We start from the raw sequence: 22,536 nt of genomic DNA, 5'->3' as shown, positions 1-22,536 counted from the left end.
ATTAAAAAAATTTAACATTAAAAATTGTGATGAATGTCTGTTAGAATACTTGTCTTCAATAATTTAAATTCCATATAATAATCGCTACGAAATTCCATTCAAATTGGAAATAAATTCCTGTTTCAAATTTACACATATTAGTTGTTTCATCAAATTAGTAATTTTACTCTGAAATTTCTATATTATTAAAACGCTTTAATTCCTAATATCAAAAGCAATTGCTTTTCTGCTTCATTTCTATAATTCATATCTGTAATTCGAAGAAGGAGAAGAGGATTCTAAAGCATTTTATATATTAATAGCGTGATTCTCTATTTAATGGCTCAGATCTTTCATACGCATCCAATTACTAATTAAGCTAATTAATGTATATTCTGTTGGACGATGTCTGTAAGTACACACGTGAAATCGACATACAGAAGAAAGAATCATTTATCGGAATGCATTGCTGCCATTACTGTACATTTTTTCGATAGCTCGTTCTAATCATAGAGGGATAGCTGGAACACAATCTGATCTCACATGCGGGAAGATCGAAGCAGTTTGAAACGAGTTCCAGGCACATATCGTTTATGACAGCATTAATGCCGTTGATCGTTATTTTAATTACAACTGCCTGGCATCCATTATGCTTGTAATTCTCCCCGGGAAAGCATTAACGCGAGCGGCCGCGAGCGTACATTTTTTTAACACGTTCGAGTTAAAGTAGGGCTCGACGCTCGCCTCGACTTTCGCCTCGAAGATTAATCGCGAATTAATACGACGACGAAAAAGCGGCACAAAAATTGTTTATGATGCTGTCTCCTTCCTGTGCAATTATATGCAAACGGAATTGCCAACTGCGGGTGTCGTCGTCCATCGCCCCGACGACGAAGTCGTAACTCCCGGATATCATTGAAATAATTACGGATGGTGGGCTTAATAAGTCATCGACAGAAAGTTACTCGAGAGATTAGTATTGCGGAATCAATCTAATCAAAGTTTTCATGAAATTCGATATTTAATGCATTAATAATGTAGAAAATTATAATCTGAGCTAAACCGTTTTAATATCCAGCAAGAAATTTTCTATAACTCTATGGTGTAACACTATTTGGTACATTGGACACGGAAATAATCAACGTTGAATAAAAAGAATCTGCCCTCATTTACGTCGGATTTTAGTTGTGCAATCCTTCAGGAAATGTTACGCTAAATACACACAAATGGAACGAGTTAATCGTGAGAAATATACGGAACAAAGTGCGAATGATTGAATAACAGATCGATAAGATAACAAATGATTCTAAAGGCTATCTTCCAGCAGGATGTACATACGTACGCTTCAGTGAACCACATGCTCTGCCTGCAACTCTTCAATAATGAAATAATGTATCTCGATTTTTTTGTTATAATCAATCATTATATTTAGTTTTACGGTATTTCTAAGTAATAAAATAATAAATAATCATAAATGTTTCAAATGTGTAATTTTTATAATTTATAAAACTTTATCTCGCATATCGATTATACATATATAATTCTATATAATTCCATATATAAAATTATATTATATTTGAACAATTTTCTAAACTTTTGATATTGTACAATGACGTTTCGATTTCGAATCAATTTTATATCTCTAAGGGAGTGATTGCCAAGTTAATCAAACTTAGATCAATTTCCTCTGATTACTCGCAGTTCTAATATTCCGCCGCATCGAAGAGGGATCTTACTTTCCAAGACAATGTCTTTCTAGAATATCAAATGGTTGATTTCGATCTCCCGGGAGCACTTTCGCTTCCCAATAGCAATCTAGAAAACTCTTGCTTGATTAAATTCTAGCTGCACGACTCCCAAAATGTTTTCATCTTTGCCGGCAACAACGACATTGCATCGGCCATTGACCCATGATTTTATTACAACAGTAACGACTCAAACTTCCCAACCTTCCAATCCATCGATTGGAGTCGTGCTCCGAAATATCCCGCATGGGGCAAGAACCGAGGATAAGTTTCGCGAAACTTTTTACTATCCAGCGCCGTTACGTGAGAATATCACATGCACGTTTTATTGCGCGTTCGTGAAAGGAATTGTTTAATCTTCGCCTCGCCTTTTAAATCACTTTTTTTTGCAGTCGGAAGATCGGTCTGTAGAATACTCTCGGAACGGGTTTAATTTCGTCAGTAATTACAGTCATCAACCGGTGCAATTTCGCTAAACTTCTGAACGCGGAAGGCCTCTCCGCGCGCCGGTGGTGGTTTTCGGCTCTCATTTTTTCAAACTCTGGCGTGGCTGACTTATGACTCCTAAATCGCGGCGGAGAGTCGCTTCGCGAGCCTCGAAACGAAAGAAAAATAATGACTCTTAGTAAACGCTTCATGCGTTCAAGCCGACGCGTGCATCTTAAGCAGCGATGCAAAGCGAGGAGGGAGAGGCCGGCAGGCGGAAAAAAACGATTTTGGAGCCATTACGTCATTCTTTTTGAGAGATTGACGTGCTCGTCTCGCCGTGTCAGACGGAGCAAAGAGCATGGTACTGTAGATTAGCATAACCAACGCATACTGGAACACTTCAAACCGCACGAAGTGGCTCGAACGTCGAATAGCGGCATATAATCAAGAGTGTATCCTGTATAGGCGCTGGGAAGAATATGTTTTCTCTGAATGGAAGGAAAGAACAGTTCACTAAATTAATTAGTAAAAGAGTAACATATAATTTTGAAGATATGTTGAATAGCGTGGTTACATTTGAGTTGCGCAGCGATGCCAGCAAATAATATACTTCCTTAATTTAAACAGAATGTGAATCGTGTTGAAATCACAAAATACAAGAATAGTATAATGAGTTTCATAAATAAGAATACACAAAATGATTGAATTGCATAGAAATAAATTTATGAATAGTCGCATGGAATCTTAGTCATTGATGACTGAAGTTTAGTCAAATTATATTTGAATAAGTATTTTCTAGTTTGAATTATTCTTTAAGTAGTAAAGAAACTAAATTCTTTAATATTACTGAAGAAGTGTTGTGTGTATATTTTAGCAAAAGAAATCAAACAGTTTTCTCATTCCTAGAAAGAAAGATAAATTAATTATCGTGTTTTTTAACTTCGATCACCATTGAATTAGATAAAATTTGCATGAGATATTTCTTATCAAATTCGCAAGGTATATTGAATTATGCGCATGTAAATATGTGAATAAGCATGTTAAACTAAATACTATCATGACTGGAATACAGTCCACATAAACATAGAATTCATACGACGCAATATAAACTCAGATAAGTAAATCTATTAATAAGTTATAGTTGATTCGAATCATGTTTCAAAAACGCAATAGAATTTCTTAACAAGAATAAACGAAATAAGATATTATAGTATTAAAAGTATTATCAATCTTTACTGTACAGTTATGAAAGGAAATTAGGCCTTTTTCTCTTTATATGTTATGCGCATAACGGCAGAATTGCTTCTTGAGAACGTTAATGCTTTGCTAGAAACGTCCCTGCAACCAAATCATAGAATAGGCTTAATAGCCACTATGCCATGTAAACTCGATTTTGGTTGCTTTGAAAATAAGGAAATGTTACCTTATACTTTGAAACAATCGTTTCGTTCTGGAATAAAGATTCCAGAATAATCTTTGCCATGTATTCTCGGGTTTCTCAATACAATAATGGCCGCTCTCGGCAAGAAGGATTAGTCGTCCTTCTCAATGTAATAATGGCTGCCTTAGCCCGTACGAATAGACTTCCTTCGTAATAGCCTTCCTTCTCAGTCGTATCGTCAGGAAATAGGCTAGCGTCCTCTCGTCTTTCTCGGATTTCAGGAAAAATGACTCGGTGTTCTCGGCAGAATTTCGTCTGATCAACCGTCTGATCAATCGTCTCTCGAAAGATCGCTAATCTTAAGTGCGTATCTACGCATTACTAAGAGATGCTCACTAGTTGAGCGCCCGGGAATGAGTGACGATCCGATCGTCGTCGCTCGCGCAGTAACACCACGAAGTGACGACGCGCCTGCGTCGCGCAGGAAGGTGCGTCGCGCGGGAATATCGTGAAGCGCCAGCGCGCATGAATAGTACTAGAAGGATCGGTTGCAGTGAGACAACCGCAGCAACGCAGGTTGATTGGTAGTGCGTTTACGGGGGTCGGTAAAGAAAGGAACTGCTTTATTGATCTCGCTCTTATCATAGTTCTATTTTACCAGGTTAGCTCAGTCCGTCCCTACCCTTGTTATCGACTCATGCTGATTTCTAAACATTCCCCCCGCCTTCGTTAACCACTGTTAGCGAATTATTTATTATTCATTCGTAAAAATAGGAAGTGGGCAAACTTTGACTATGGGTCGCTTTAAAACGGAGGATTGGGTCCGAATTGATACTACTCTTGTCAGACCGTCTTGACCTGGATAAGTTTGAATAATTCTTCCAAGAGGCCATTTCGAGGGAGGGTACCGCTCATCAACAACTAAAACCAGATCACCTTCCTTAATGGAGGGATTCACTTGATTCCATTTAGACATAGATAAATAACGCTGAAGACACTCTCTTGACCAACGTGACCAGAAACTATCCAACATCTGACGAGTACGCTGCCATCGCGAAAGTCGAGAAAGTTTAACCTCTTCCAGTGAAGGTTCAGGTATGATTGCTAGAGAACTACCTATCAAAAAATGACCGGGAGTTAAAGCATTTAGATCGTCTGAATCCTCGGATAGTGGATTTAATGGGCGAGAGTTAAGGACTGCTTCTATTTGAGTTAGAAGGGTGGTCATTTCCTCGTAAGTCAGCAAAGCTTCCCCAACGGCTCTTTTTAAATGGTATTTGACTGATTTTACTCCGGCCTCCCACTTGCCACCGAAATGAGGTGCAGAGGGTGGATTAAAACGCCATTGAGTGCCATCGTTAGCAAGCAGTGTAGCAAGAGAATTTAATTCCTTAGAAGAGGACTGAAATAGCCTTTGTAATTCGGCATCAGCTCCTTTAAAATTTGTTCCGCAGTCGCTTCGTAGAGTAGCGCAGATACCTCTTCTTGAAGTGAATCTTTTATAGGCAGCCATAAATGCATCCGTAGTATAGTCCGTTACCAATTCGATATGCACCGCAGACGTGGCTTCGCACACAAATAGTGCGACCCAACCTTTGTATGTACGAGCATTTTTTCCTCTCCATGTTTTAATATAAAACGGACCTGCATAGTCAATTCCAGAATGAAAAAAGGGACGCGAAGGAGTTATTCTCTCAGTCGGGAGTTGTCCCATTAATTGTTGAGCTTTTAGTGGGCGATACCGAGCACATTTTACGCATTTAAGTATTAACGATCTTACTGGAGCTCGACCCCCAATGATCCAATACTCATTTCGAATGAAGGATAACGTTAGTTGAGTTCCACCATGCATGGTGCGTGAATGTGCGTCTGCTATTATCAGAGAAGAAAGAGGTGAGTTTCTAGGCAGAATCAATGGATGTTTAGCCTCAGGTGGCAGTAGAGAAAATTTAAGACGTCCTCCGACTCTAAGTAATCCACTTGGATCAATAAAAGGTGTGAGTCGTACAAGAGAATTCGACTTAGGTAGCGGTTGTCCATTCGATATAAGATTAAGTTCTGTGTTAAAAGAGAATTTTTGAACTGCCTTTACCCAATAAAGTTTTGCCCTTTCCAATTCCTGAGTAGTTATCAAATCAGTTATGGATAAAAAAGAGGATTTACGAAATCTAGCTATGATCCTAGAACACCAGACAGTGATACGTAAAAGTCTAGTGAAGTTTGAATATCGATTAAGAAGATCCCAAGGATTTTCTGATCTTACACTTATTCCTACAGCTACTTGAGTTAAACGTTCTTCAAGATTGTCCTTGTGAGATAAAACCTTCGATTCTTGTGGCCAGGTGGAAGCATCTTGCCGTAGCCATTGTGGTCCAGTCCACCATTCAACATGTTCCATCAACTGAGCAGGTGATAAGCCTCGTGTGGCTAAGTCTGCAGGATTCTGATTACCAGGAGTTAACTTCCATAGGACCTGTGGCAAGGTCTCTTGTATAAAACATACTCGGTTTTGCACAAATTCCTTCCATCTCGATGGATGGTTCGTAATCCATGTTCGAGCTACCTCGGAGTCAATCCAACCAAAAATAGGTATTCCATGTCGTTCCAGTACTGATAGAATTTGAACTATTAATTTGACAAGTAAAACAGCCGCAGCTAATTCCAATCTTGGTATAGTTAGCTTTTTCAAGGGGGCAACTTTAGTTTTCGATGCTACCAGCTGTACTGTTACATAGCCTTCCTTAGATACCGATCGTATAAAAACGACGGCTGCTATTGCCTTTGATGAGGCATCACTGAATCCATGAATTTCTAGATCATCCGTAGTTTGAAACCCAAGCCATCTCGGAAAGGTAAAATTTGGCATTTCTTGTAATTGATTCATAAATTTTATCCATTTATTAGAGAAAGGAGGCGGGAGTTCATCATCCCACCCAAGTCCATTTGCCCATAGTTCTTGAATAAAGATTTTAGCTGAAATAATGATGGGTGAAAGAAGCCCTAGCGGGTCAAACAATTTTGCTACAGTTGATAAAACTGTTCTTTTGGTAATAATACTAGGAGTAGTTAAATTCAAGGTAAAGTGAAACTGGTCTGTGGAGGGTTGCCAGCACAATCCGAGAGCATGAACTAGAGTAGAGTCGTCAATTTGAATAGAGTGTACATCAATTCGATGATCTAAAGGAATGAATTTCAAAATGTCAGAATTATTACTGATCCATTTCCTTAAGGGAAAACCCCCCGCCATGCAGAGATGGTCTACTTGTTGAACTACCAACTCAGCTTCTCGGACCGTGTCCGCACCTCCAAAGAAGTCGTCCATATAGCGACCTTTCTTTACAGTAGGAAGAGCTAGTGGAAATCTATGTCCTTCGTCACGTATCAGTTGAATAAATGAACGCAAAGCGAGAAAGGGTGCACAAGTAAGTCCGTACGCAACGGTTATTAAAGCAAAAATTATGATGGTTTTAAGTAATTGATCCATCCACAGAATTCTTTGATAATTCCAATCATCAGGGTGAATTAAAATCTGTCGGTACATTTTTTCAATGTCCGCGAAAAAGACATAGCAATGTAATCGGAACCAAATAAGGACATCAAATAGATTTAATTGTAAATTAGCTCCAGAATGGAGTAATTGGTTAAGAGAGACTCCTGTTGTGGTATTACTTGAACCATTAAATACTACCCGTAATTTCGTCGTAAGACTATTTTCTCGAAAAACTCCATGGTGAGGAAGGTAGTAAACTCGGTCAGGTTCTGGTTGTGAGTTGGGGACTCGGACCATATGATTTAATTCCTCATATTCATGAATGAATTCTTTGTATAATTTGGCTAAATCCGGATTGGTTAAAAATCGATGGTTCAAACTGTTAAGCACTTTAGTAGCCTTTATTTTAGAATTTCCCAGTTTATCGGTGGAATCTTTAAATGGAAGTCTGACTACATATCTTCCACTTGCATCTCGGCAGTGAGTATCCATAAAATGGTCCTCGCATTCTTGCTCATCAGGAGTCAAAGTTACGGTTTTAGAATTGGGAATTTCTTCCGTTTCCCAGAAACGTTTCAATAAGTCATGAAGGTTTTCTTCAACCTTAACATGATATCCCTGAGCTTTAATGTTCATATCTAAATTGCTAACTGGACCAGAAACAATCCATCCTAATGTAGTACATTGGGCGATAGGGTCATGTTCTGTTCCCCTAACAATCCCTTCTTCTATTATATGACAATACATGTCAGCTCCTAATATAAGATCAATGGACCTTGGTTGTTTAAATTCAGGGTCAGCTAACTTCAGTTTTTCTAAATGAGGCCATAAAGATAAGTCCACTTTCTTAGATGGAATTGACGACGTCAATTTACTGAGAATCTGAGCAGTTACTTTATACTCTACGTCGGATTCGAAATGTGGCTTTAATGTAAATGAAGTAATACCTTTTGTTTTATTAGATAGATCTCCAATTCCAATTAAAGTTGAAGATGAGTGCTTTCTTTTAAGACGAAGTCGTTGAACTATTCTATTTCTTATAATAGAAACTTCCGATCCCTGATCAATTAAGGCTCTAACTTGAGTAGTTTCTCCGTACTCAGACACGAGAGTTACTTTCGCGGTAGCTAACAATACTTGTGAAGTCTTAGCAGGTTTGTTTATAGAAGAATGCAACACTTTAGCGTCCGTAGATTTATTTGTTGAAGATTCCTCTTTAGTATTAGGAGTTTCCTTCTTCATAGGAGGATTCGACTTATTTTGGTGTATAGTGTTTAGTTTCTGTTGAATGGTTTTATTTAAGTACTGGGGGCACGAAGAAGTATAGTGATGTTCTTTACAGATTGCACAAGACGGTTGATTGACTGAAACTGAGTTCTTAGATTTTCCCTGATGATGAACCTTCGCAGTTGCAGGTTGTATTCGTGTCTGATTTAATGCTTTTCCATGACGAGATTTCTCAAACGCTTGAAGCGAAAGTAAGCGTGAAAACAAAAATTCATTAAACTGAGCCCAGGTAGGGGGGTCTTTTGAGGATCCTAACTTATGCTCCCATGCCTTCAGTGACTCAGCATCTAACCGTTGTGCAACGATAAAAACTAAGAAGTCATCCCAATGTTCAACGGGACGACCAAGGGTTTCTAATGTTCGATAAATCTGATTAATCGAGGAATATAAATGTTCGAGTTCACTAGCAGAATCCCTAATCATTCGCTTAAGAAAAAGTAAGGATTGTAATGAGTCATTAACCAACAATCTCTTGTTTTCGTAAAACAGCACTAACGAGTCCCACGCCTTTTGAAAATTATCAGCTGTGACGCTAGTATTCTTAAGGAGGAGAGCTGCGGATCCTGTAAGACTCGCTTTCAAGTATTGCAGTTTTTCCACTGCTGATATTCTAGAATTATTCCCAACAATAGAAAGAAAAAAGTCCTTAAAGGACAACCATTCGTTTGGTAACCCACTAAATTTCGGAATACTGATTTCCGGTAGCCGCGTATGTTGCACGGAAGTAGGGATACTAGAAGGCTGAAAAACAGATTGCGTTAACGTTGAAGTAGTACTCGGTTCTTGATAAGAATTAAAATGGGAATTTAGCTTTTCAATTGTCTCGAAGTAACGTTCTCTCGTAGTTATGAAAGAATGAGTTTTAAAATAGGCATGATTATAAATGGAATCTCTTTCGTTTGGTTCAGTTTTTGTAATGGCTATCATAATAGCATCGTTGATAATATTGAATTGATCCCATGATAACTTTAGAGAGGACAGACATGAGCTTATTCTCTGGTTTGTAATATTTGCTGGATCGGCTTTAATGAAATTGTCATAAGCTTCTATTAATACCTTACTCGTTGAGAGCTGTTGCTCTAATCGGTTAATAACGTGACTAACCCTCATTTTGTCAGTCATTGTACTGTGTTTTGAATAAAATTAACCCACCCGTAAACAGCACTTTACATAAACAAGATATTTTCAATTCAAAGCACTGCTCTTTCCCCCAACGGACTGTATACTCAGTTTGAATTCTTGAGTTGTAATTCTCAACAATAACTAAACGCCTTTCTAGTTTTTATTCTCTGAATCTGACTCTTTTTATCCGAATCTCTTTATCCGGCTCGAAGGACCAAAATTTATGTATAGGCGCTGGGAAGAATATGTTTTCTCTGAATGGAAGGAAAGAACAGTTCACTAAATTAATTAGTAAAAGAGTAACATATAATTTTGAAGATATGTTGAATAGCGTGGTTACATTTGAGTTGCGCAGCGATGCCGCAAATAATATACTTCCTTAATTTAAACAGAATGTGAATCGTGTTGAAATCACAAAATACAAGAATAGTATAATGAGTTTCATAAATAAGAATACACAAAATGATTGAATTGCATAGAAATAAATTTATGAATAGTCGCATGGAATCTTAGTCATTGATGACTGAAGTTTAGTCAAATTATATTTGAATAAGTATTTTCTAGTTTGAATTATTCTTTAAGTAGTAAAGAAACTAAATTCTTTAATATTACTGAAGAAGTGTTGTGTGTATATTTTAGCAAAAGAAATCAAACAGTTTTCTCATTCCTAGAAAGAAAGATAAATTAATTATCGTGTTTTTTAACTTCGATCACCATTGAATTAGATAAAATTTGCATGAGATATTTCTTATCAAATTCGCAAGGTATATTGAATTATGCGCATGTAAATATGTGAATAAGCATGTTAAACTAAATACTATCATGACTGGAATACAGTCCACATAAACATAGAATTCATACGACGCAATATAAACTCAGATAAGTAAATCTATTAAATAAGTTATAGTTGATTCGAATCATGTCTCAAAAACGCAATAGAATTTCTTAACAAGAATAAACGAAATAAGATATTATAGTATTAAAAGTATTATCAATCTTTACTGTACAGTTATGAAAGGAAATTAGGCCTTTTTCTCTTTATATGTTATGCGCATAACGGCAGAATTGCTTCTTGAGAACGTTAATGCTTTGCTAGAAACGTCCCTGCAACCAAATCATAGAATAGGCTTAATAGCCACTATGCCATGTAAACTCGATTTTGGTTGCTTTGAAAATAAGGAAATGTTACCTTATACTTTGAAACAATCGTTTCGTTCTGGAATAAAGATTCCAGAATAATCTTTGCCATGTATTCTCGGGTTTCTCAATACAATAATGGCCGCTCTCGGCAAGAAGGATTAGTCGTCCTTCTCAATGTAATAATGGCTGCCTTAGCCCGTACGAATAGACTTCCTTCGTAATAGCCTTCCTTCTCAGTCGTATCGTCAGGAAATAGGCTAGCGTCCTCTCGTCTTTCTCGGATTTCAGGAAAAATGACTCGGTGTTCTCGGCAGAATTTCGTCTGATCAACCGTCTGATCAATCGTCTCTCGAAAGATCGCTAATCTTAAGTGCGTATCTACGCATTACTAAGAGATGCTCACTAGTTGAGCGCCCGGGAATGAGTGACGATCCGATCGTCGTCGCTCGCGCAGTAACACCACGAAGTGACGACGCGCCTGCGTCGCGCAGGAAGGTGCGTCGCGCGGGAATATCGTGAAGCGCCAGCGCGCATGAATAGTACTAGAAGGATCGGTTGCAGTGAGACAACCGCAGCAACGCAGGTTGATTGGTAGTGCGTTTACGGGGGTCGGTAAAGAAAGGAACTGCTTTATTGATCTCGCTCTTATCATAGTTCTATTTTACCAGGTTAGCTCAGTCCGTCCCTACCCTTGTTATCGACTCATGCTGATTTCTAAACAGTATCCAGATTATCTACATCAAGTTGTAACACACAAAATAATAATTCCATCGCATCCAGACCATCTACATCAAGTTGTAACACACAAAATAATAATTCCACCGCATCTAGATCATCTATATTAAATCGTAACATACAAAATAATAATAATTCTCCCGCATCCAGACCACCTACATTTTCGTCAAATCATAACACACTTTCACCTTCTTCTCCATCAATCTGTCTGCCATCTACAGCTTCATTTGCTCCACGAATATTGCTCTCCCCATCCGTTCATTCAAATCCATCAAATAATCAGAAAACCACTCCACTCCATTCTAATTCTTCTTCACCTGAAATATGCACATCCATTCATGCAAAAAATAATAACAAAGCAACATTGCTCCCTTCTTCTGCATCGCATCTTCCTCCTACTTCAGAAAAAAGAAAATACAAGACCAAACGGTTACAAAAAGAAAGACTTACAGAAGTCCGTGGTAAGAGAATCTAACAAAATGCTAATGCATCTTTTTCTTTAAAGATGTTAATAAATAAATAAATAAATAAATAAACTTCTATTTAGAAACCTTAGCATCTTACTTTCATGTACAGTATATTCTCTCTTTTTTATAGATATTGATTTAGAAATATTACGTGAGATGCAAGCACAACAGCTGCAATAAAAACGTTAACAGAGGCGGTTATGAATATTGCAGCATCTATTAAACAAATTGCAAATGCAAAATTGGTACGTATATTAACATTATTATTATCCCTCGAAAGCCACACTAGGGTCTCAGGGACTCCAATAAAATTTGGGAACTACGTTTGAAACTATCATTTATATTTTTAAATTCGTATTTTTTGGTAATAATTTTATTTGACAAATTCTGAGATTAGCATTATAATTCTCATTAAATTTACGAGCAATTTAAAAAAAAAACATTACAATACGTTGAATAAAGCCATTTATAATAATCTGTCAGCGAGTCGATTACGTGTGCGTTGTCCTTGATGAAACAAAGCTCTGCCCTCTACTAATGGCTGCACCATTTCAATTTCATCATTATGTTCCAAAGCCATAATGGCTTCTTCAGGCTCCGGAGGATCGGGCAATCTAGCCCGTATGCACATATTGTGCAGTACCGCACAAGCGTTTATAATTTGCGCTGCTTTTTCAGGTGCATATTCTAGAGTCCTGTATCTTAAAAGGCACCTAAATCTTTTTTTTAGAATGCCTATACAACGTTCTACAGCATTTCGCGTACTGCTATGACGTTCGTTAAAATGTTCTTGTACGCCGGGTTGCGCATCAGCGAATGGTGTTATTATAACCATAGTTCTAACGGATATCCAGAATCTCCTTGAGAATTGAAACAAAAATGGGAAAAAGGCTATTAAGTACTCTCCCACTTGGGTTTTATTTATTTATTTTTTAAATAAAGATACTATCACTTGAGTTTAATTTTTTGAAAGTACAATATAGTTATTTTTTTATGTAATATATATGTATAATTGGCGCAATTTTAAAGATTACATTCATTTTTAAATGATGAAATAATATAAAAACCTTAATTAGCAAAATTAAGCAAAACAATAATTTTAATAAATTATTTTAAAGATTGTGCGACTTATGTTTTACAATGAGCAATTACCAAATAGCCAACACTGATTGCCAGCTTCATATTGTGCTTGTAGAAGGTGCCTTACATAGCAGTGTCTCCATACAAATGAATCATGAGTGGAGCCGGGATATCTTGCCACTATATTTATTATATTTAGATCCGTATCACATATCTATGAAAGACGATTTAATATTATAATATTAAGTATAATATATTTTTCTATTATTAAATATTGATTGTATTAAAAATTAAAGATATATTTACAATTTGTACATGTTGTGCATGATAACCTTTCTATTAACATATAATCCTTCATGTACAACAGGAATTTTTATTGCTATGTTAAGTTCCGTCTACAAATCCCAATAATCCCGGAATTCTAGAATTGTTATAATTCCTATACGAAAAACATAACTTTATTATACTATAGTTTATTAAAAAGTTTTATCTTTTATGATTTTTGCAGACGCAGAGCAGTTCAACAAATATGGAAACGGAGTAATAACAAAAATAATTAAAGACTAGAATCATATTCATTAATGTTATAATGTGTTACTGTTTAATGTACCAGCTCGCGCAGAAGCCAGGTCTAATGATTTGATGAGGGAACTAACACGAAACCAAATAGTGGACTGTTCAGAGACTGTGTATTTGCAAAGAAATATATACCAATGGCAGAACATATATCGTACAAATAAATAGAATGCAATAAAGTAAGCTGTTTCTTATATAATGCTGTTCAGGAGTGCGGTAGTCAAGCCCAGTGAGGTGGCAGCACCTCCTGGACGATCGTGCGGATCGTTTCGAATAGCGATGGCACGTGATGCTAGCATGCTCCGGCCTTCGCCTTGCCGATATCGCCGGCATTCCGGCAGTTACTCTCTTGCTTTCGTGAACAATGGCAGTCTAAATTCTAACGCTCGCGTAATCATTTATTCGGTCGGGCACTCAGTAAGGATAAACCTCATCTTTGAGGCCAATGGACCTCATTAAGATTGTTACGCGGATTAATTAAACTGAGGTCCAGTGTCTCGTTGGTTAATCTCGTGAAACGTCTCATTTTCTAAAGCCACGTGGCTGCTGATTGTAATCGGAACGATTCAACGGCCTCACGTTGTACTCTACGCAAGTAAATCAGTTTAGCACGGTACTCATCGTTATTGTATAAACCGCTCACGCTCAGTTAATTAGTACATAACGCAGTGTATATAGTGTATATAGTGATTTACGACTCTGTGAAAGAAATAAATCCTGAAACTCAGTGCCGATCTGTCATTTCAATTACCCCGTTGTATGATCTACTCATTCGTGTGTTAGCATTCTATCAGCCAAGCTCATTCTCAAACATTTGGTCCTTCGAGCCGGATACAACGGGGATTGAAAGGAGTGAAAATTCAGTGACTCTCGGTTAATCGCGGTACGCAGTGTCGGTGCGCGCCGCCATTTCACGGTTCTCGAACGATCCTTCACGCTCAACATGTCAGAAAAAGATGTCAACAAACCCATGGATTCCGGACGTAGCACTCCGACACAAACACTCAAGGTACCATCACAAACTAAGACTAGTGAGCAAACAGAACCGTCAAGGACGTCTCAACGTACAAAATCCCCAGCTCGCCTTTCAGCAGAGCTCTACTTAAAATGCAGAACCCAGATGTGTCGAGTGGAATCAATTCGGAAGCTTGTGGAATCTATCCCTGATTCAGCAACGGAGACTTCTCTTGGAAGAGTGACGGCTCAAATTACTCAACTGGAGGAGCTGCACAAAGCGTTCCTCAAGGAACATACCTACTTTGAAGTAGCATGGCCGGAATCATTCTTGGACCATGAATACTTCAGCAACAATGTGCACTTTAACGAGACACTTCTGGTTTGTTCAGGCAGAGAGACGCTGACGCAATTCAAGCATGAACTCACTGAACCACTCCTCACGCAAAATTTGACTACTCAATTGAATCGCCCTGCTCATCCGAGGCTGCCAGAAATCTCACTACCAAGTTTTGATGGCAGCTACACAGCGTGGCCACAATTCAAGGAGCTCTTTTCGTCCGTAATCATGGACAGTTCACGATTAACTAATGTCGAGAAGTTACATTATTTGAGATCGTCCTTGAAGGGCTCACCGGCCCAGCTCATACAAAATCTTTCGATGACAGGAGATTCATTAATGCCATCTTGGGAACTACTTATCGGGCGCTATGAAAATAAACGCCTTATAATACAAGCACATCTCGATCAGCTGTCCAGCATCAGAACGCCCGCTCACAAAAACGCGTCATCCCTGACGAAGCTCATCAGTACGGTGACCGAAGCAACCAATGCCTTACAGTCGTTAGGCATCTCAGAACAGCTGGGAAATTGTATGTTAGTGCATCACGTATCAAGATTCCTGGACAGTGACACAAGAGAAGCATGGGAAACCTCACTCGGTGCTTCTCAAGAATTTCCCAAGTTTGAGCTACTCATGGAGTTTCTCACTGCCAAGGCAAGGGCACTGGAAAGAGTGGAGGCCGCTAATGCTCAGTCAAAGCCAACTCAACGAAAGGCAACTGCTCACCACGCGTCCTCAAAACCAACCACGCCGTCCTCATCAGCCAATCAGTCCAAGCCGGCACCCTATGCTTGTGACATGTGCAACGCCAATCACTTCATAGTGACCTGTGAAAGGTTCCGGCAACTCACGCCTGCACAACGAAAGGGAATTGCAGAAACAAAACGCCTCTGCTATAATTGTCTTGGCAGACACAACGCTCGTGCATGCAGATCAACTCAAGGGTGCAAAACATGTTCTGCTCGACATCACACCATGCTTCACTCAACTTCATCGACACCGACACAGCCGACCACCTCACCCTCTCAGCAAGTAGCGGCTACTTCAACCTCATCACCCTCAACAACATGCTGAGGCGATGTTGCAATCGTCAACCAGGCAACTCAGTGCTCAAGGTCAACACACACCTTGCTAGCCACTGCAATGGCCCACGTTCGCTCAGCGGTGGCCACTCACACAGTCAGACTTCTCGTTGATTCAGGATCAGAACTCACGTTTGTTTCAGAAAGGCTCGTCACTCAGCTCTCACTCAAGCGACAACATTCGTCAGTTTCGATCACTGGAATTGGTGGCAACCAAACAACTCAAACCAAGGGAGTGGTTGACCTCAGTCTGCATTCAACTCATTCTCACGCAGCTGTCACCGTCCGTGCTCACATACTCAAGACACTGACAACGATTCTGCCAACATTTGAATCCCCTCAACAAGATTGGCCTCATCTTCAACATCTAAAACTGGCGGATCCGGAATTTCTCAAACCAAGAGAAATTGATCTTATCATTGGAGCTGACTCGTATGGACAAGTCATCAAACCTAACCTTAAGAAATGCACGTCAGACTCACCAGTTGCTCAATTATCCATATTTGGTTGGCTCGTTCTTGGCCCAGTTCGGTCCACAATCCCTACTCACACAAGGACGGCACATCATACCAAGGTACTCCAGCAGGACACCAACCTAGAAGAACTGTTAACGAAATTCTGGATACAGGAGGAGCCTCCAACGGCAACCACAGCTTCACTCACCACAGACGAACAGGAGTGCGAGACTCACTTCAGGACTACTCATTCACGGGACTCTACTGGTCGATACATCGTCCGCATTCCATTCAAGTTGTCAACTAGTATCTTAGGAAACTCATATGAGGCAGCACGTAGAAGTCTACAGGGAACTCTCAAAAGGTTCAAACGAGATAGTGAACTTCAGAAACTTTACACCCAGTTTATGCAAGAGTATGAACAACTCGATCACATGGCTAAAATCCCATCAAATACATCAAGAAGTTCAACTCATTATTATTTGCCTCATCATGGAGTACTCAAACCTGACAGTGAAACTACGAAGCTGAGAGTAGTGTTCAACGGGTCTTGTGCCACTTCTACGGGCTTCTCGCTAAATGACACCATGTACACCGGAGCAAACCTGTTGCTCAACATCTTTGATGTACTCATCTGGATCCGACAGCACCGATACCTATTTTCTACTGACATCACCAAGATGTACCGTCAAATCAAAGTGCATCCATCCGATTGGGATTTGCAACGCATCATCTGGATAGACGAGCTATACAACGAAGTACTGTACTACCTCACCACTGTCACCTATGGAACGAAAGCTGCCCCATTCCTTGCAGTGAGAACTCTTCTCCAACTGGCTAAGGATGAAGGCCACAGGTTTCCCCTCGCATTGCCGCCAATCGAGCGTGGGAGATGTGTGGACGACATGTTCGGTGGATCAGACACAATCAAACATCTCATCAAAATAGCTCATCAACTCAGAGATCTGTGTAATGCGGGCGGATTTCCTCTAGCAAAGTGGCACTCCAATCATCCTGAACTCCTAAAGGCAATCTCATCGAAAACAGTCGCTCACTCTTCAGTCTCACTTGACGATTGCAACACAAAACTACTCGGTCTCAAATGGTCGCCTCAGGAAGATACATTTTCTGTCTCAACCATGTTACCAGCTCACCAGGGTCAATTCACAAAACGCCTCATATTGTCTGAAGTGGCTCAGATATTTGATCCACTAGGTTTTCTCTCACCAGTAGTGATCAAAGCAAAGATGCTTCTTCAAGAACTTTGGCTTCACAAACTCAGCTGGGATGATCCACTACCATTCCAGGTCGTCTCACGTTGGCTCAACATCAGAAAGGATCTCACCAGCCTGGCCAGGCTCTCAATTCCTCGTTGGTTCACACAACCAGCAGCTCAATAGTGGACCTTCATGGCTTTTCTGATGCATCTCAATTCGCCATGGCTGCCGTGATTTACTTGACGGCATATACACCATCCACAGGTACTCAATCGACATTTATCTGCTCAAAAACAAAGGTCGCGCCGCTGAAGCGACTAACCATCCCGAGGTTAGAGCTCACGGCAGCTCTCATATTGGCAAAACTCATGAAGCATGTCCTAGCCACACTCACAATGGACATCAGGGACAAATACCTGTGGACAGATTCTCAAGCAACGCTCGCGTGGATCAAACTCATGCGTCTCGCTGGAAAGACTACGTACGCAACAGGGTGTCTCAAATTCAGGAACTCACTGAGGGAGCTCATTGGAAATACGTGCCAAGCGCAGCCAATCCAGCTGACTGTGCTTCAAGAGGCGTCACAATGGCTCAACTTGAAAACCATGCACTTTGGTGGACGGGACCACCTTGGATCTTAGCCTCTGAAACCTCATGGCCCACCCAACCTACTCAATTCGACGGGCAATGCACATTCGAGTCTCGTCCAGGAACCTCGCTTTTTCACGACTCAATCAGCTCAAGAATATCATTGGGATCTCATCTATAGGTACTCAACCCTCAATAAATTACTCAGAATCACAGCTCTTTGTTTCAGATTTTGCTCACGGTTACAACGCAAGCTCAACTCATCACCAGCTAGTCTCATTACCCTGGCTGACATGGAAAGGGCACGAACTTTCTGGATCAATGCCACTCAAGCTGCCTTTTTCACTCACGAACTCAAGGTGTTACATTCCAACTCTCTGTTGCCAACATCTCACCCATTTAGTCGCCTCACAGCGTTCATCGACAATCAGGGCACTATTAGAGTGGGTGGTCGTCTCAATAACGCTGCACTCACGTACGAAGGTAAACACCAAGCAATTTTGCCTCGTGATTCAAAGTTATCTGAACTCATTATAGATCAAGCGCACAGATCTACCATGCATGGAGGCACTCAGCTCACGTTGGCTCATATCAGACAACTTTACTGGATAGTTGGTGGACGAGCTCCTGTCAAATCCCACATCTTGCGGTGTGTGGTGTGTGCTCGGCAAAGGGGGATCCGTGCTCATCAATTGATGGGCCAACTACCTCTGACCCGAGTCACACCCTCACGTGCATTCGCTCACACTGGACTTGATTATGCAGGGCCAATCATCCTTAAGACTACCAAGGGAAGAGGAGCAAAAACCTACAAAGCATGGATTTGTGTCTTTGTGTGTCTCACTACATCAGCCGTACATCTAGAGGTCGTCTCCGATTACTCAACGGAAGGGTTCATCTCAACGTATAGACGATTCACTTCGAGAAGGGGAGTGCCTGCCTCCTTGACCTCAGACTGCGGAACAAACTTTATTGGAGCCGACAGGGAGCTTCGGAAGTTATTCACTCAATACACTCAAGAAAATCAACTCATCACGGCAATGCTCACAGAAAATAGAACTCAGTGGAGTTTCAACCCACCTGCTGCCCCGCATATGGGAGGAAAGTGGGAAGCTGCAGTGAAATCCATTAAATTCCATATAAGGCGCACTGTGGGTGAAACGCAGCTCACCTTTGAGGAGTCAATGACGCTGCTCACGCAAATCGAGGCTGTACTCAACTCAAGACCTCTGGAGCCTCTCAGCGACGACCCGGAAGATATCTCAGCCCTCACACCAGGACATTTTCTCATTGGAACAGCCCTCACTGCCATACCAGAACCTTCACTTATTGATCTCTCTACTTCTAGGTTGTCAAGATGGCAATTCATTCAACAGAAGGTTCAGCAATTTTGGTCTCAATGGTCAGCTCACTACCTACAACGACAGCAGGCAATCTCAAAATGGCATCATCCGTCAAATCTCATTAAGCCAGGCTCATTAGTCTTGCTCACCGATGAGAGATTTCCTCCCTGCAAGTGGCCTCTTGCCCGTGTCCTAACATTAATGCCGGGCAAGGATGGCCTCACCAGGGTGGTACAGCTGAAAACCGCTACCACTACACTCACCAGGCCCATCACCAAGCTTGCTGTGCTGCCAGTGTATCATCCTGAGTAACTTATTAAAGATCACTCAAGGGACATCATCAACTCGGTTGCTGATGGCGGGCAGAAATGTTCAGGAGTGCGGTAGTCAAGCCCAGTGAGGTGGCAGCACCTCCTGGACGATCGTGCGGATCGTTTCGAATAGCGATGGCACGTGATGCTAGCATGCTCCGGCCTTCGCCTTGCCGATATCGCCGGCATTCCGGCAGTTACTCTCTTGCTTTCGTGAACAATGGCAGTCTAAATTCTAACGCTCGCGTAATCATTTATTCGGTCGGGCACTCAGTAAGGATAAACCTCATCTTTGAGGCCAATGGACCTCATTAAGATTGTTACGCGGATTAATTAAACTGAGGTCCAGTGTCTCGTTGGTTAATCTCGTGAAACGTCTTATTTTCTAAAGCCACGTGGCTGCTGATTGTAATCGGAACGATTCAACGGCCTCACGTTGTACTCTACGCAAGTAAATCAGTTTAGCACGGTACTCATCGTTATTGTATAAACCGCTCACGCTCAGTTAATTAGTACATAACGCAGTGTATATAGTGTATATAGTGATTTACGACTCTGTGAAAGAAATAAATCCTGAAACTCAGTGCCGATCTGCTCATTTCAATTACCCCGTTGTATGATCTACTCATTCGTGTGTTAGCATTCTATCAGCCAAGCTCATTCTCAACAAAATTTATTTATTATATATGACATAAAAACAAAACTATATATTGGTGTGAATTAATTAGATAATTGGTATAAATTAATTTAATCCTCGGGAATTTACAAATTGTTTTTGATAGCTGAATAACTGAAAAATTTCACGAATTAACACATTTACAAATATTTTATAGATAATAAATTTTTACCTTTTAAGGCTCCAGCGAATTCTGGATCATCATTTTACAACTTCAAAGGACAGCACAGCATCGTTCCCTGCTTAAAAAGTCAGATAGACAACGAATAAAAATTATAAAGATTATCGAAAAATTGTATGATAACACAGGCACACAAAAAAAAAGTGTCTTGGCCGAGACACTACACTAGTGTATTCTCATGTACTTTTTCCCGCTGAATCCGAATCCGAAGTCAGAATTGTCAGATTGGCTAAAATTTATGAGATAACCACAATAAAACAATTTTTTTTTTGCCTTTAATTCGTGTTTTTGAGCATTTTTTTTGTGGTTATCTCATAAATTTTAGCCAATCTGACTTCGGATTCGGATTCAGCGGGAAAAAAGTACATGGGAATACACTAGTGTAGTGTCTCGGCCAAGACACTACACTAGTGTATTCCCATGTACTTTTTCCCGCTGAATCCGAATCCGAAGTCAGAACTGTCAGATTGGCTAAAATTTATGAGATAACCACAAAAAAAACAATTTTTTTCTCTTTAATTCGTGTTTTTGAGCATTTTTTTGTGGTTATCTCATAAATTTTAGCCAATCTGACAATTCTGACTTCGGATTCGGATTCAGCGGGAAAAAGTACATGGGAATACACTAGTGTAGTGTCTCGGCCAAAACACTTTTTTTTTTGTGTGCCTGTGTAATCTATATGGCCTATGTGAAGGGCGTTTTCATAACGAAAGAATATTTATAATAACAAATGTAATCTTATAATAAATTTTCCTAATGTGAATAAAACGACAGAGAATCAATAGTTTTATATAATAACTTCCAACACTTATGATTTTAAATGTTTCATAGTGCTATCGGGAGCTATCCTTATCTATCTGGAAGAAACGACATTTTGTTTTATAAGACATTAACAAAAGATTATTTATAATGTTCTATCGTAGTTCTGTTTAACATTAATACTTATGACATTAAATCAGAAATTCCCGACAGAGTTTATCATTTCTTGTGTGACTTACATAATTCTCATTTTATGTGTCCAGATATGAATCACACACTTGTATAATAATCGGATAGTTTGCAGTATTATGTATAGATGAGCTATTATTTTCATTGTGAAAATACAAAGATTAATTTTAAACGGAATTACCTAAAGATTATTTATAAATTCTATCATAGTTATGTCAAATATTAAAGTCTATCGTTTCTAATGTGAGATTCCTCATGTACATGTCGTACTTTCGGATAGGAATCCCGCTTCTCTTAATTAATCGGCTCATATGAAAAAGAACGTATTGAAGTGCTTTCGTTTTCTAGCTGAAAAATATGAAGTTTAGAATATTTTTGCAGATTTTAGTCGAATCCTGATACTTATGTATTTGAATCAAAGTTTCACGATAGAGTCTATCGTTCCTTATGTGAGATTTACCATACACATCTCGTATTTCCGAATAAGACTCCCGCATCTCTTAATTAATCGGATCATATGAAAAAACCGCATTAAGGTGCTTTCGTTTTCTATCCGAAACATATGAAGTTTAGAATATTTTTGCAGATTTTAGTCGAATCCTGATACTTATGTATTTGAATCAAAGTTTCACGATAGAGTCTATCGTTTCTTATGTGAGATTTACCATACACATCTCGTATTTCCGAATAAGACTCCCGCATCTCTTAATTAATCGGATCATATGAAAAAACCGCATTGAGGTGCTTTCGTTTTCTATCCGAAACATATGAAGTTTAGAATATTTTTGCAGATTTTAGTCGAATCCTGATACTTATGTATTTGAATCAAAGTTTCACGATAGAGTCTATCGTTTCTTATGTGAGATTTACCATACACATCTCGTATTTCCGAATAGGACTCCCGCATCTCTTAATTAATCGGATCATATGAAAAAACCGCATTGAGGTGCTTTCGTTTTCTATCCGAAAAATATGAAGTTTAGAATGTTTTTGCAGATTTTAGTCGA

At 39.6% G+C, this 22,536-nt stretch overlaps 2 protein-coding genes and 2 long non-coding RNA genes across 5 annotated transcripts; 3 read left to right on the top strand and 1 right to left on the bottom strand.

Annotated features, from left to right (window-relative positions):
• Nucleotides 1-3,173: 3,173 nt before the first annotated feature.
• Nucleotides 3,174-11,284, bottom strand: LOC139786570 (uncharacterized). Of its 2 annotated transcripts, XR_011722345.1 has the most exons (3): nucleotides 10,623-11,284; nucleotides 10,441-10,537; nucleotides 3,174-9,687 (listed from the first exon to the last, which is right to left on the bottom strand). It is a non-coding gene; the product is annotated as an uncharacterized lncRNA (long non-coding RNA). The 2 variants fall into 2 exon arrangements; XR_011722344.1 differs by having other exon boundaries at nucleotides 3,174-10,537.
• Nucleotides 11,285-11,941: 657 nt separating this feature from the next.
• On the top strand, nucleotides 11,942-14,158 carry LOC139786569 (uncharacterized). The gene is made up of 2 exons (XR_011722343.1): nucleotides 11,942-12,020; nucleotides 13,364-14,158. It is a non-coding gene; the product is annotated as an uncharacterized lncRNA (long non-coding RNA).
• Nucleotides 14,159-15,871: 1,713 nt separating this feature from the next.
• Nucleotides 15,872-20,307, top strand: LOC139786568 (uncharacterized). Its single transcript, XM_071725718.1, has 2 exons — nucleotides 15,872-18,553; nucleotides 18,608-20,307. Exon 1 carries the CDS (start codon nucleotides 15,872-15,874, stop codon nucleotides 17,663-17,665), a length of 1,794 nt encoding a protein of 597 aa, XP_071581819.1. The 3' UTR covers nucleotides 17,666-18,553; nucleotides 18,608-20,307.
• LOC139786571 (uncharacterized) lies at nucleotides 17,704-19,725 on the top strand. Its single transcript, XM_071725719.1, has 3 exons — nucleotides 17,704-17,963; nucleotides 18,300-18,553; nucleotides 18,923-19,725. Exons 1-3 carry the CDS (start codon nucleotides 17,704-17,706, stop codon nucleotides 19,723-19,725), a joined length of 1,317 nt encoding a protein of 438 aa, XP_071581820.1.
• Nucleotides 20,308-22,536: the final 2,229 nt, after the last annotated feature.

This window comes from Temnothorax nylanderi, unplaced genomic scaffold (assembly GCF_030848795.1).
Source record: "Temnothorax nylanderi isolate EJ_2023f unplaced genomic scaffold, tnyl_v1.0 TNYL_tig1078_pilon, whole genome shotgun sequence".
Lineage (NCBI taxonomy): Eukaryota > Metazoa > Arthropoda > Insecta > Hymenoptera > Formicidae > Temnothorax > Temnothorax nylanderi.
Note: the sequence above shows the minus strand (reverse complement) of the source record. Positions and strands in the feature narration are given on the sequence as shown.

Coding starts and splice junctions, on each gene's coding strand:
- LOC139786571 (XM_071725719.1), top strand. CDS start 17,704: ATGGCTGCCGTGATTTACTTGACGGCATATACACCATCCACAGGTACT. Junction 17,964..18,299: donor CGTCTCGCTGGAAAGACTAC/GTACGCAACAGG, acceptor TCTTTGTTTCAG/ATTTTGCTCACGGTTACAAC. Junction 18,554..18,922: donor CGCTGCACTCACGTACGAAG/GTAAACACCAAG, acceptor TCACTACATCAG/CCGTACATCTAGAGGTCGTC.
- LOC139786568 (XM_071725718.1), top strand. CDS start 15,872: ATGGCCCACGTTCGCTCAGCGGTGGCCACTCACACAGTCAGACTTCTC.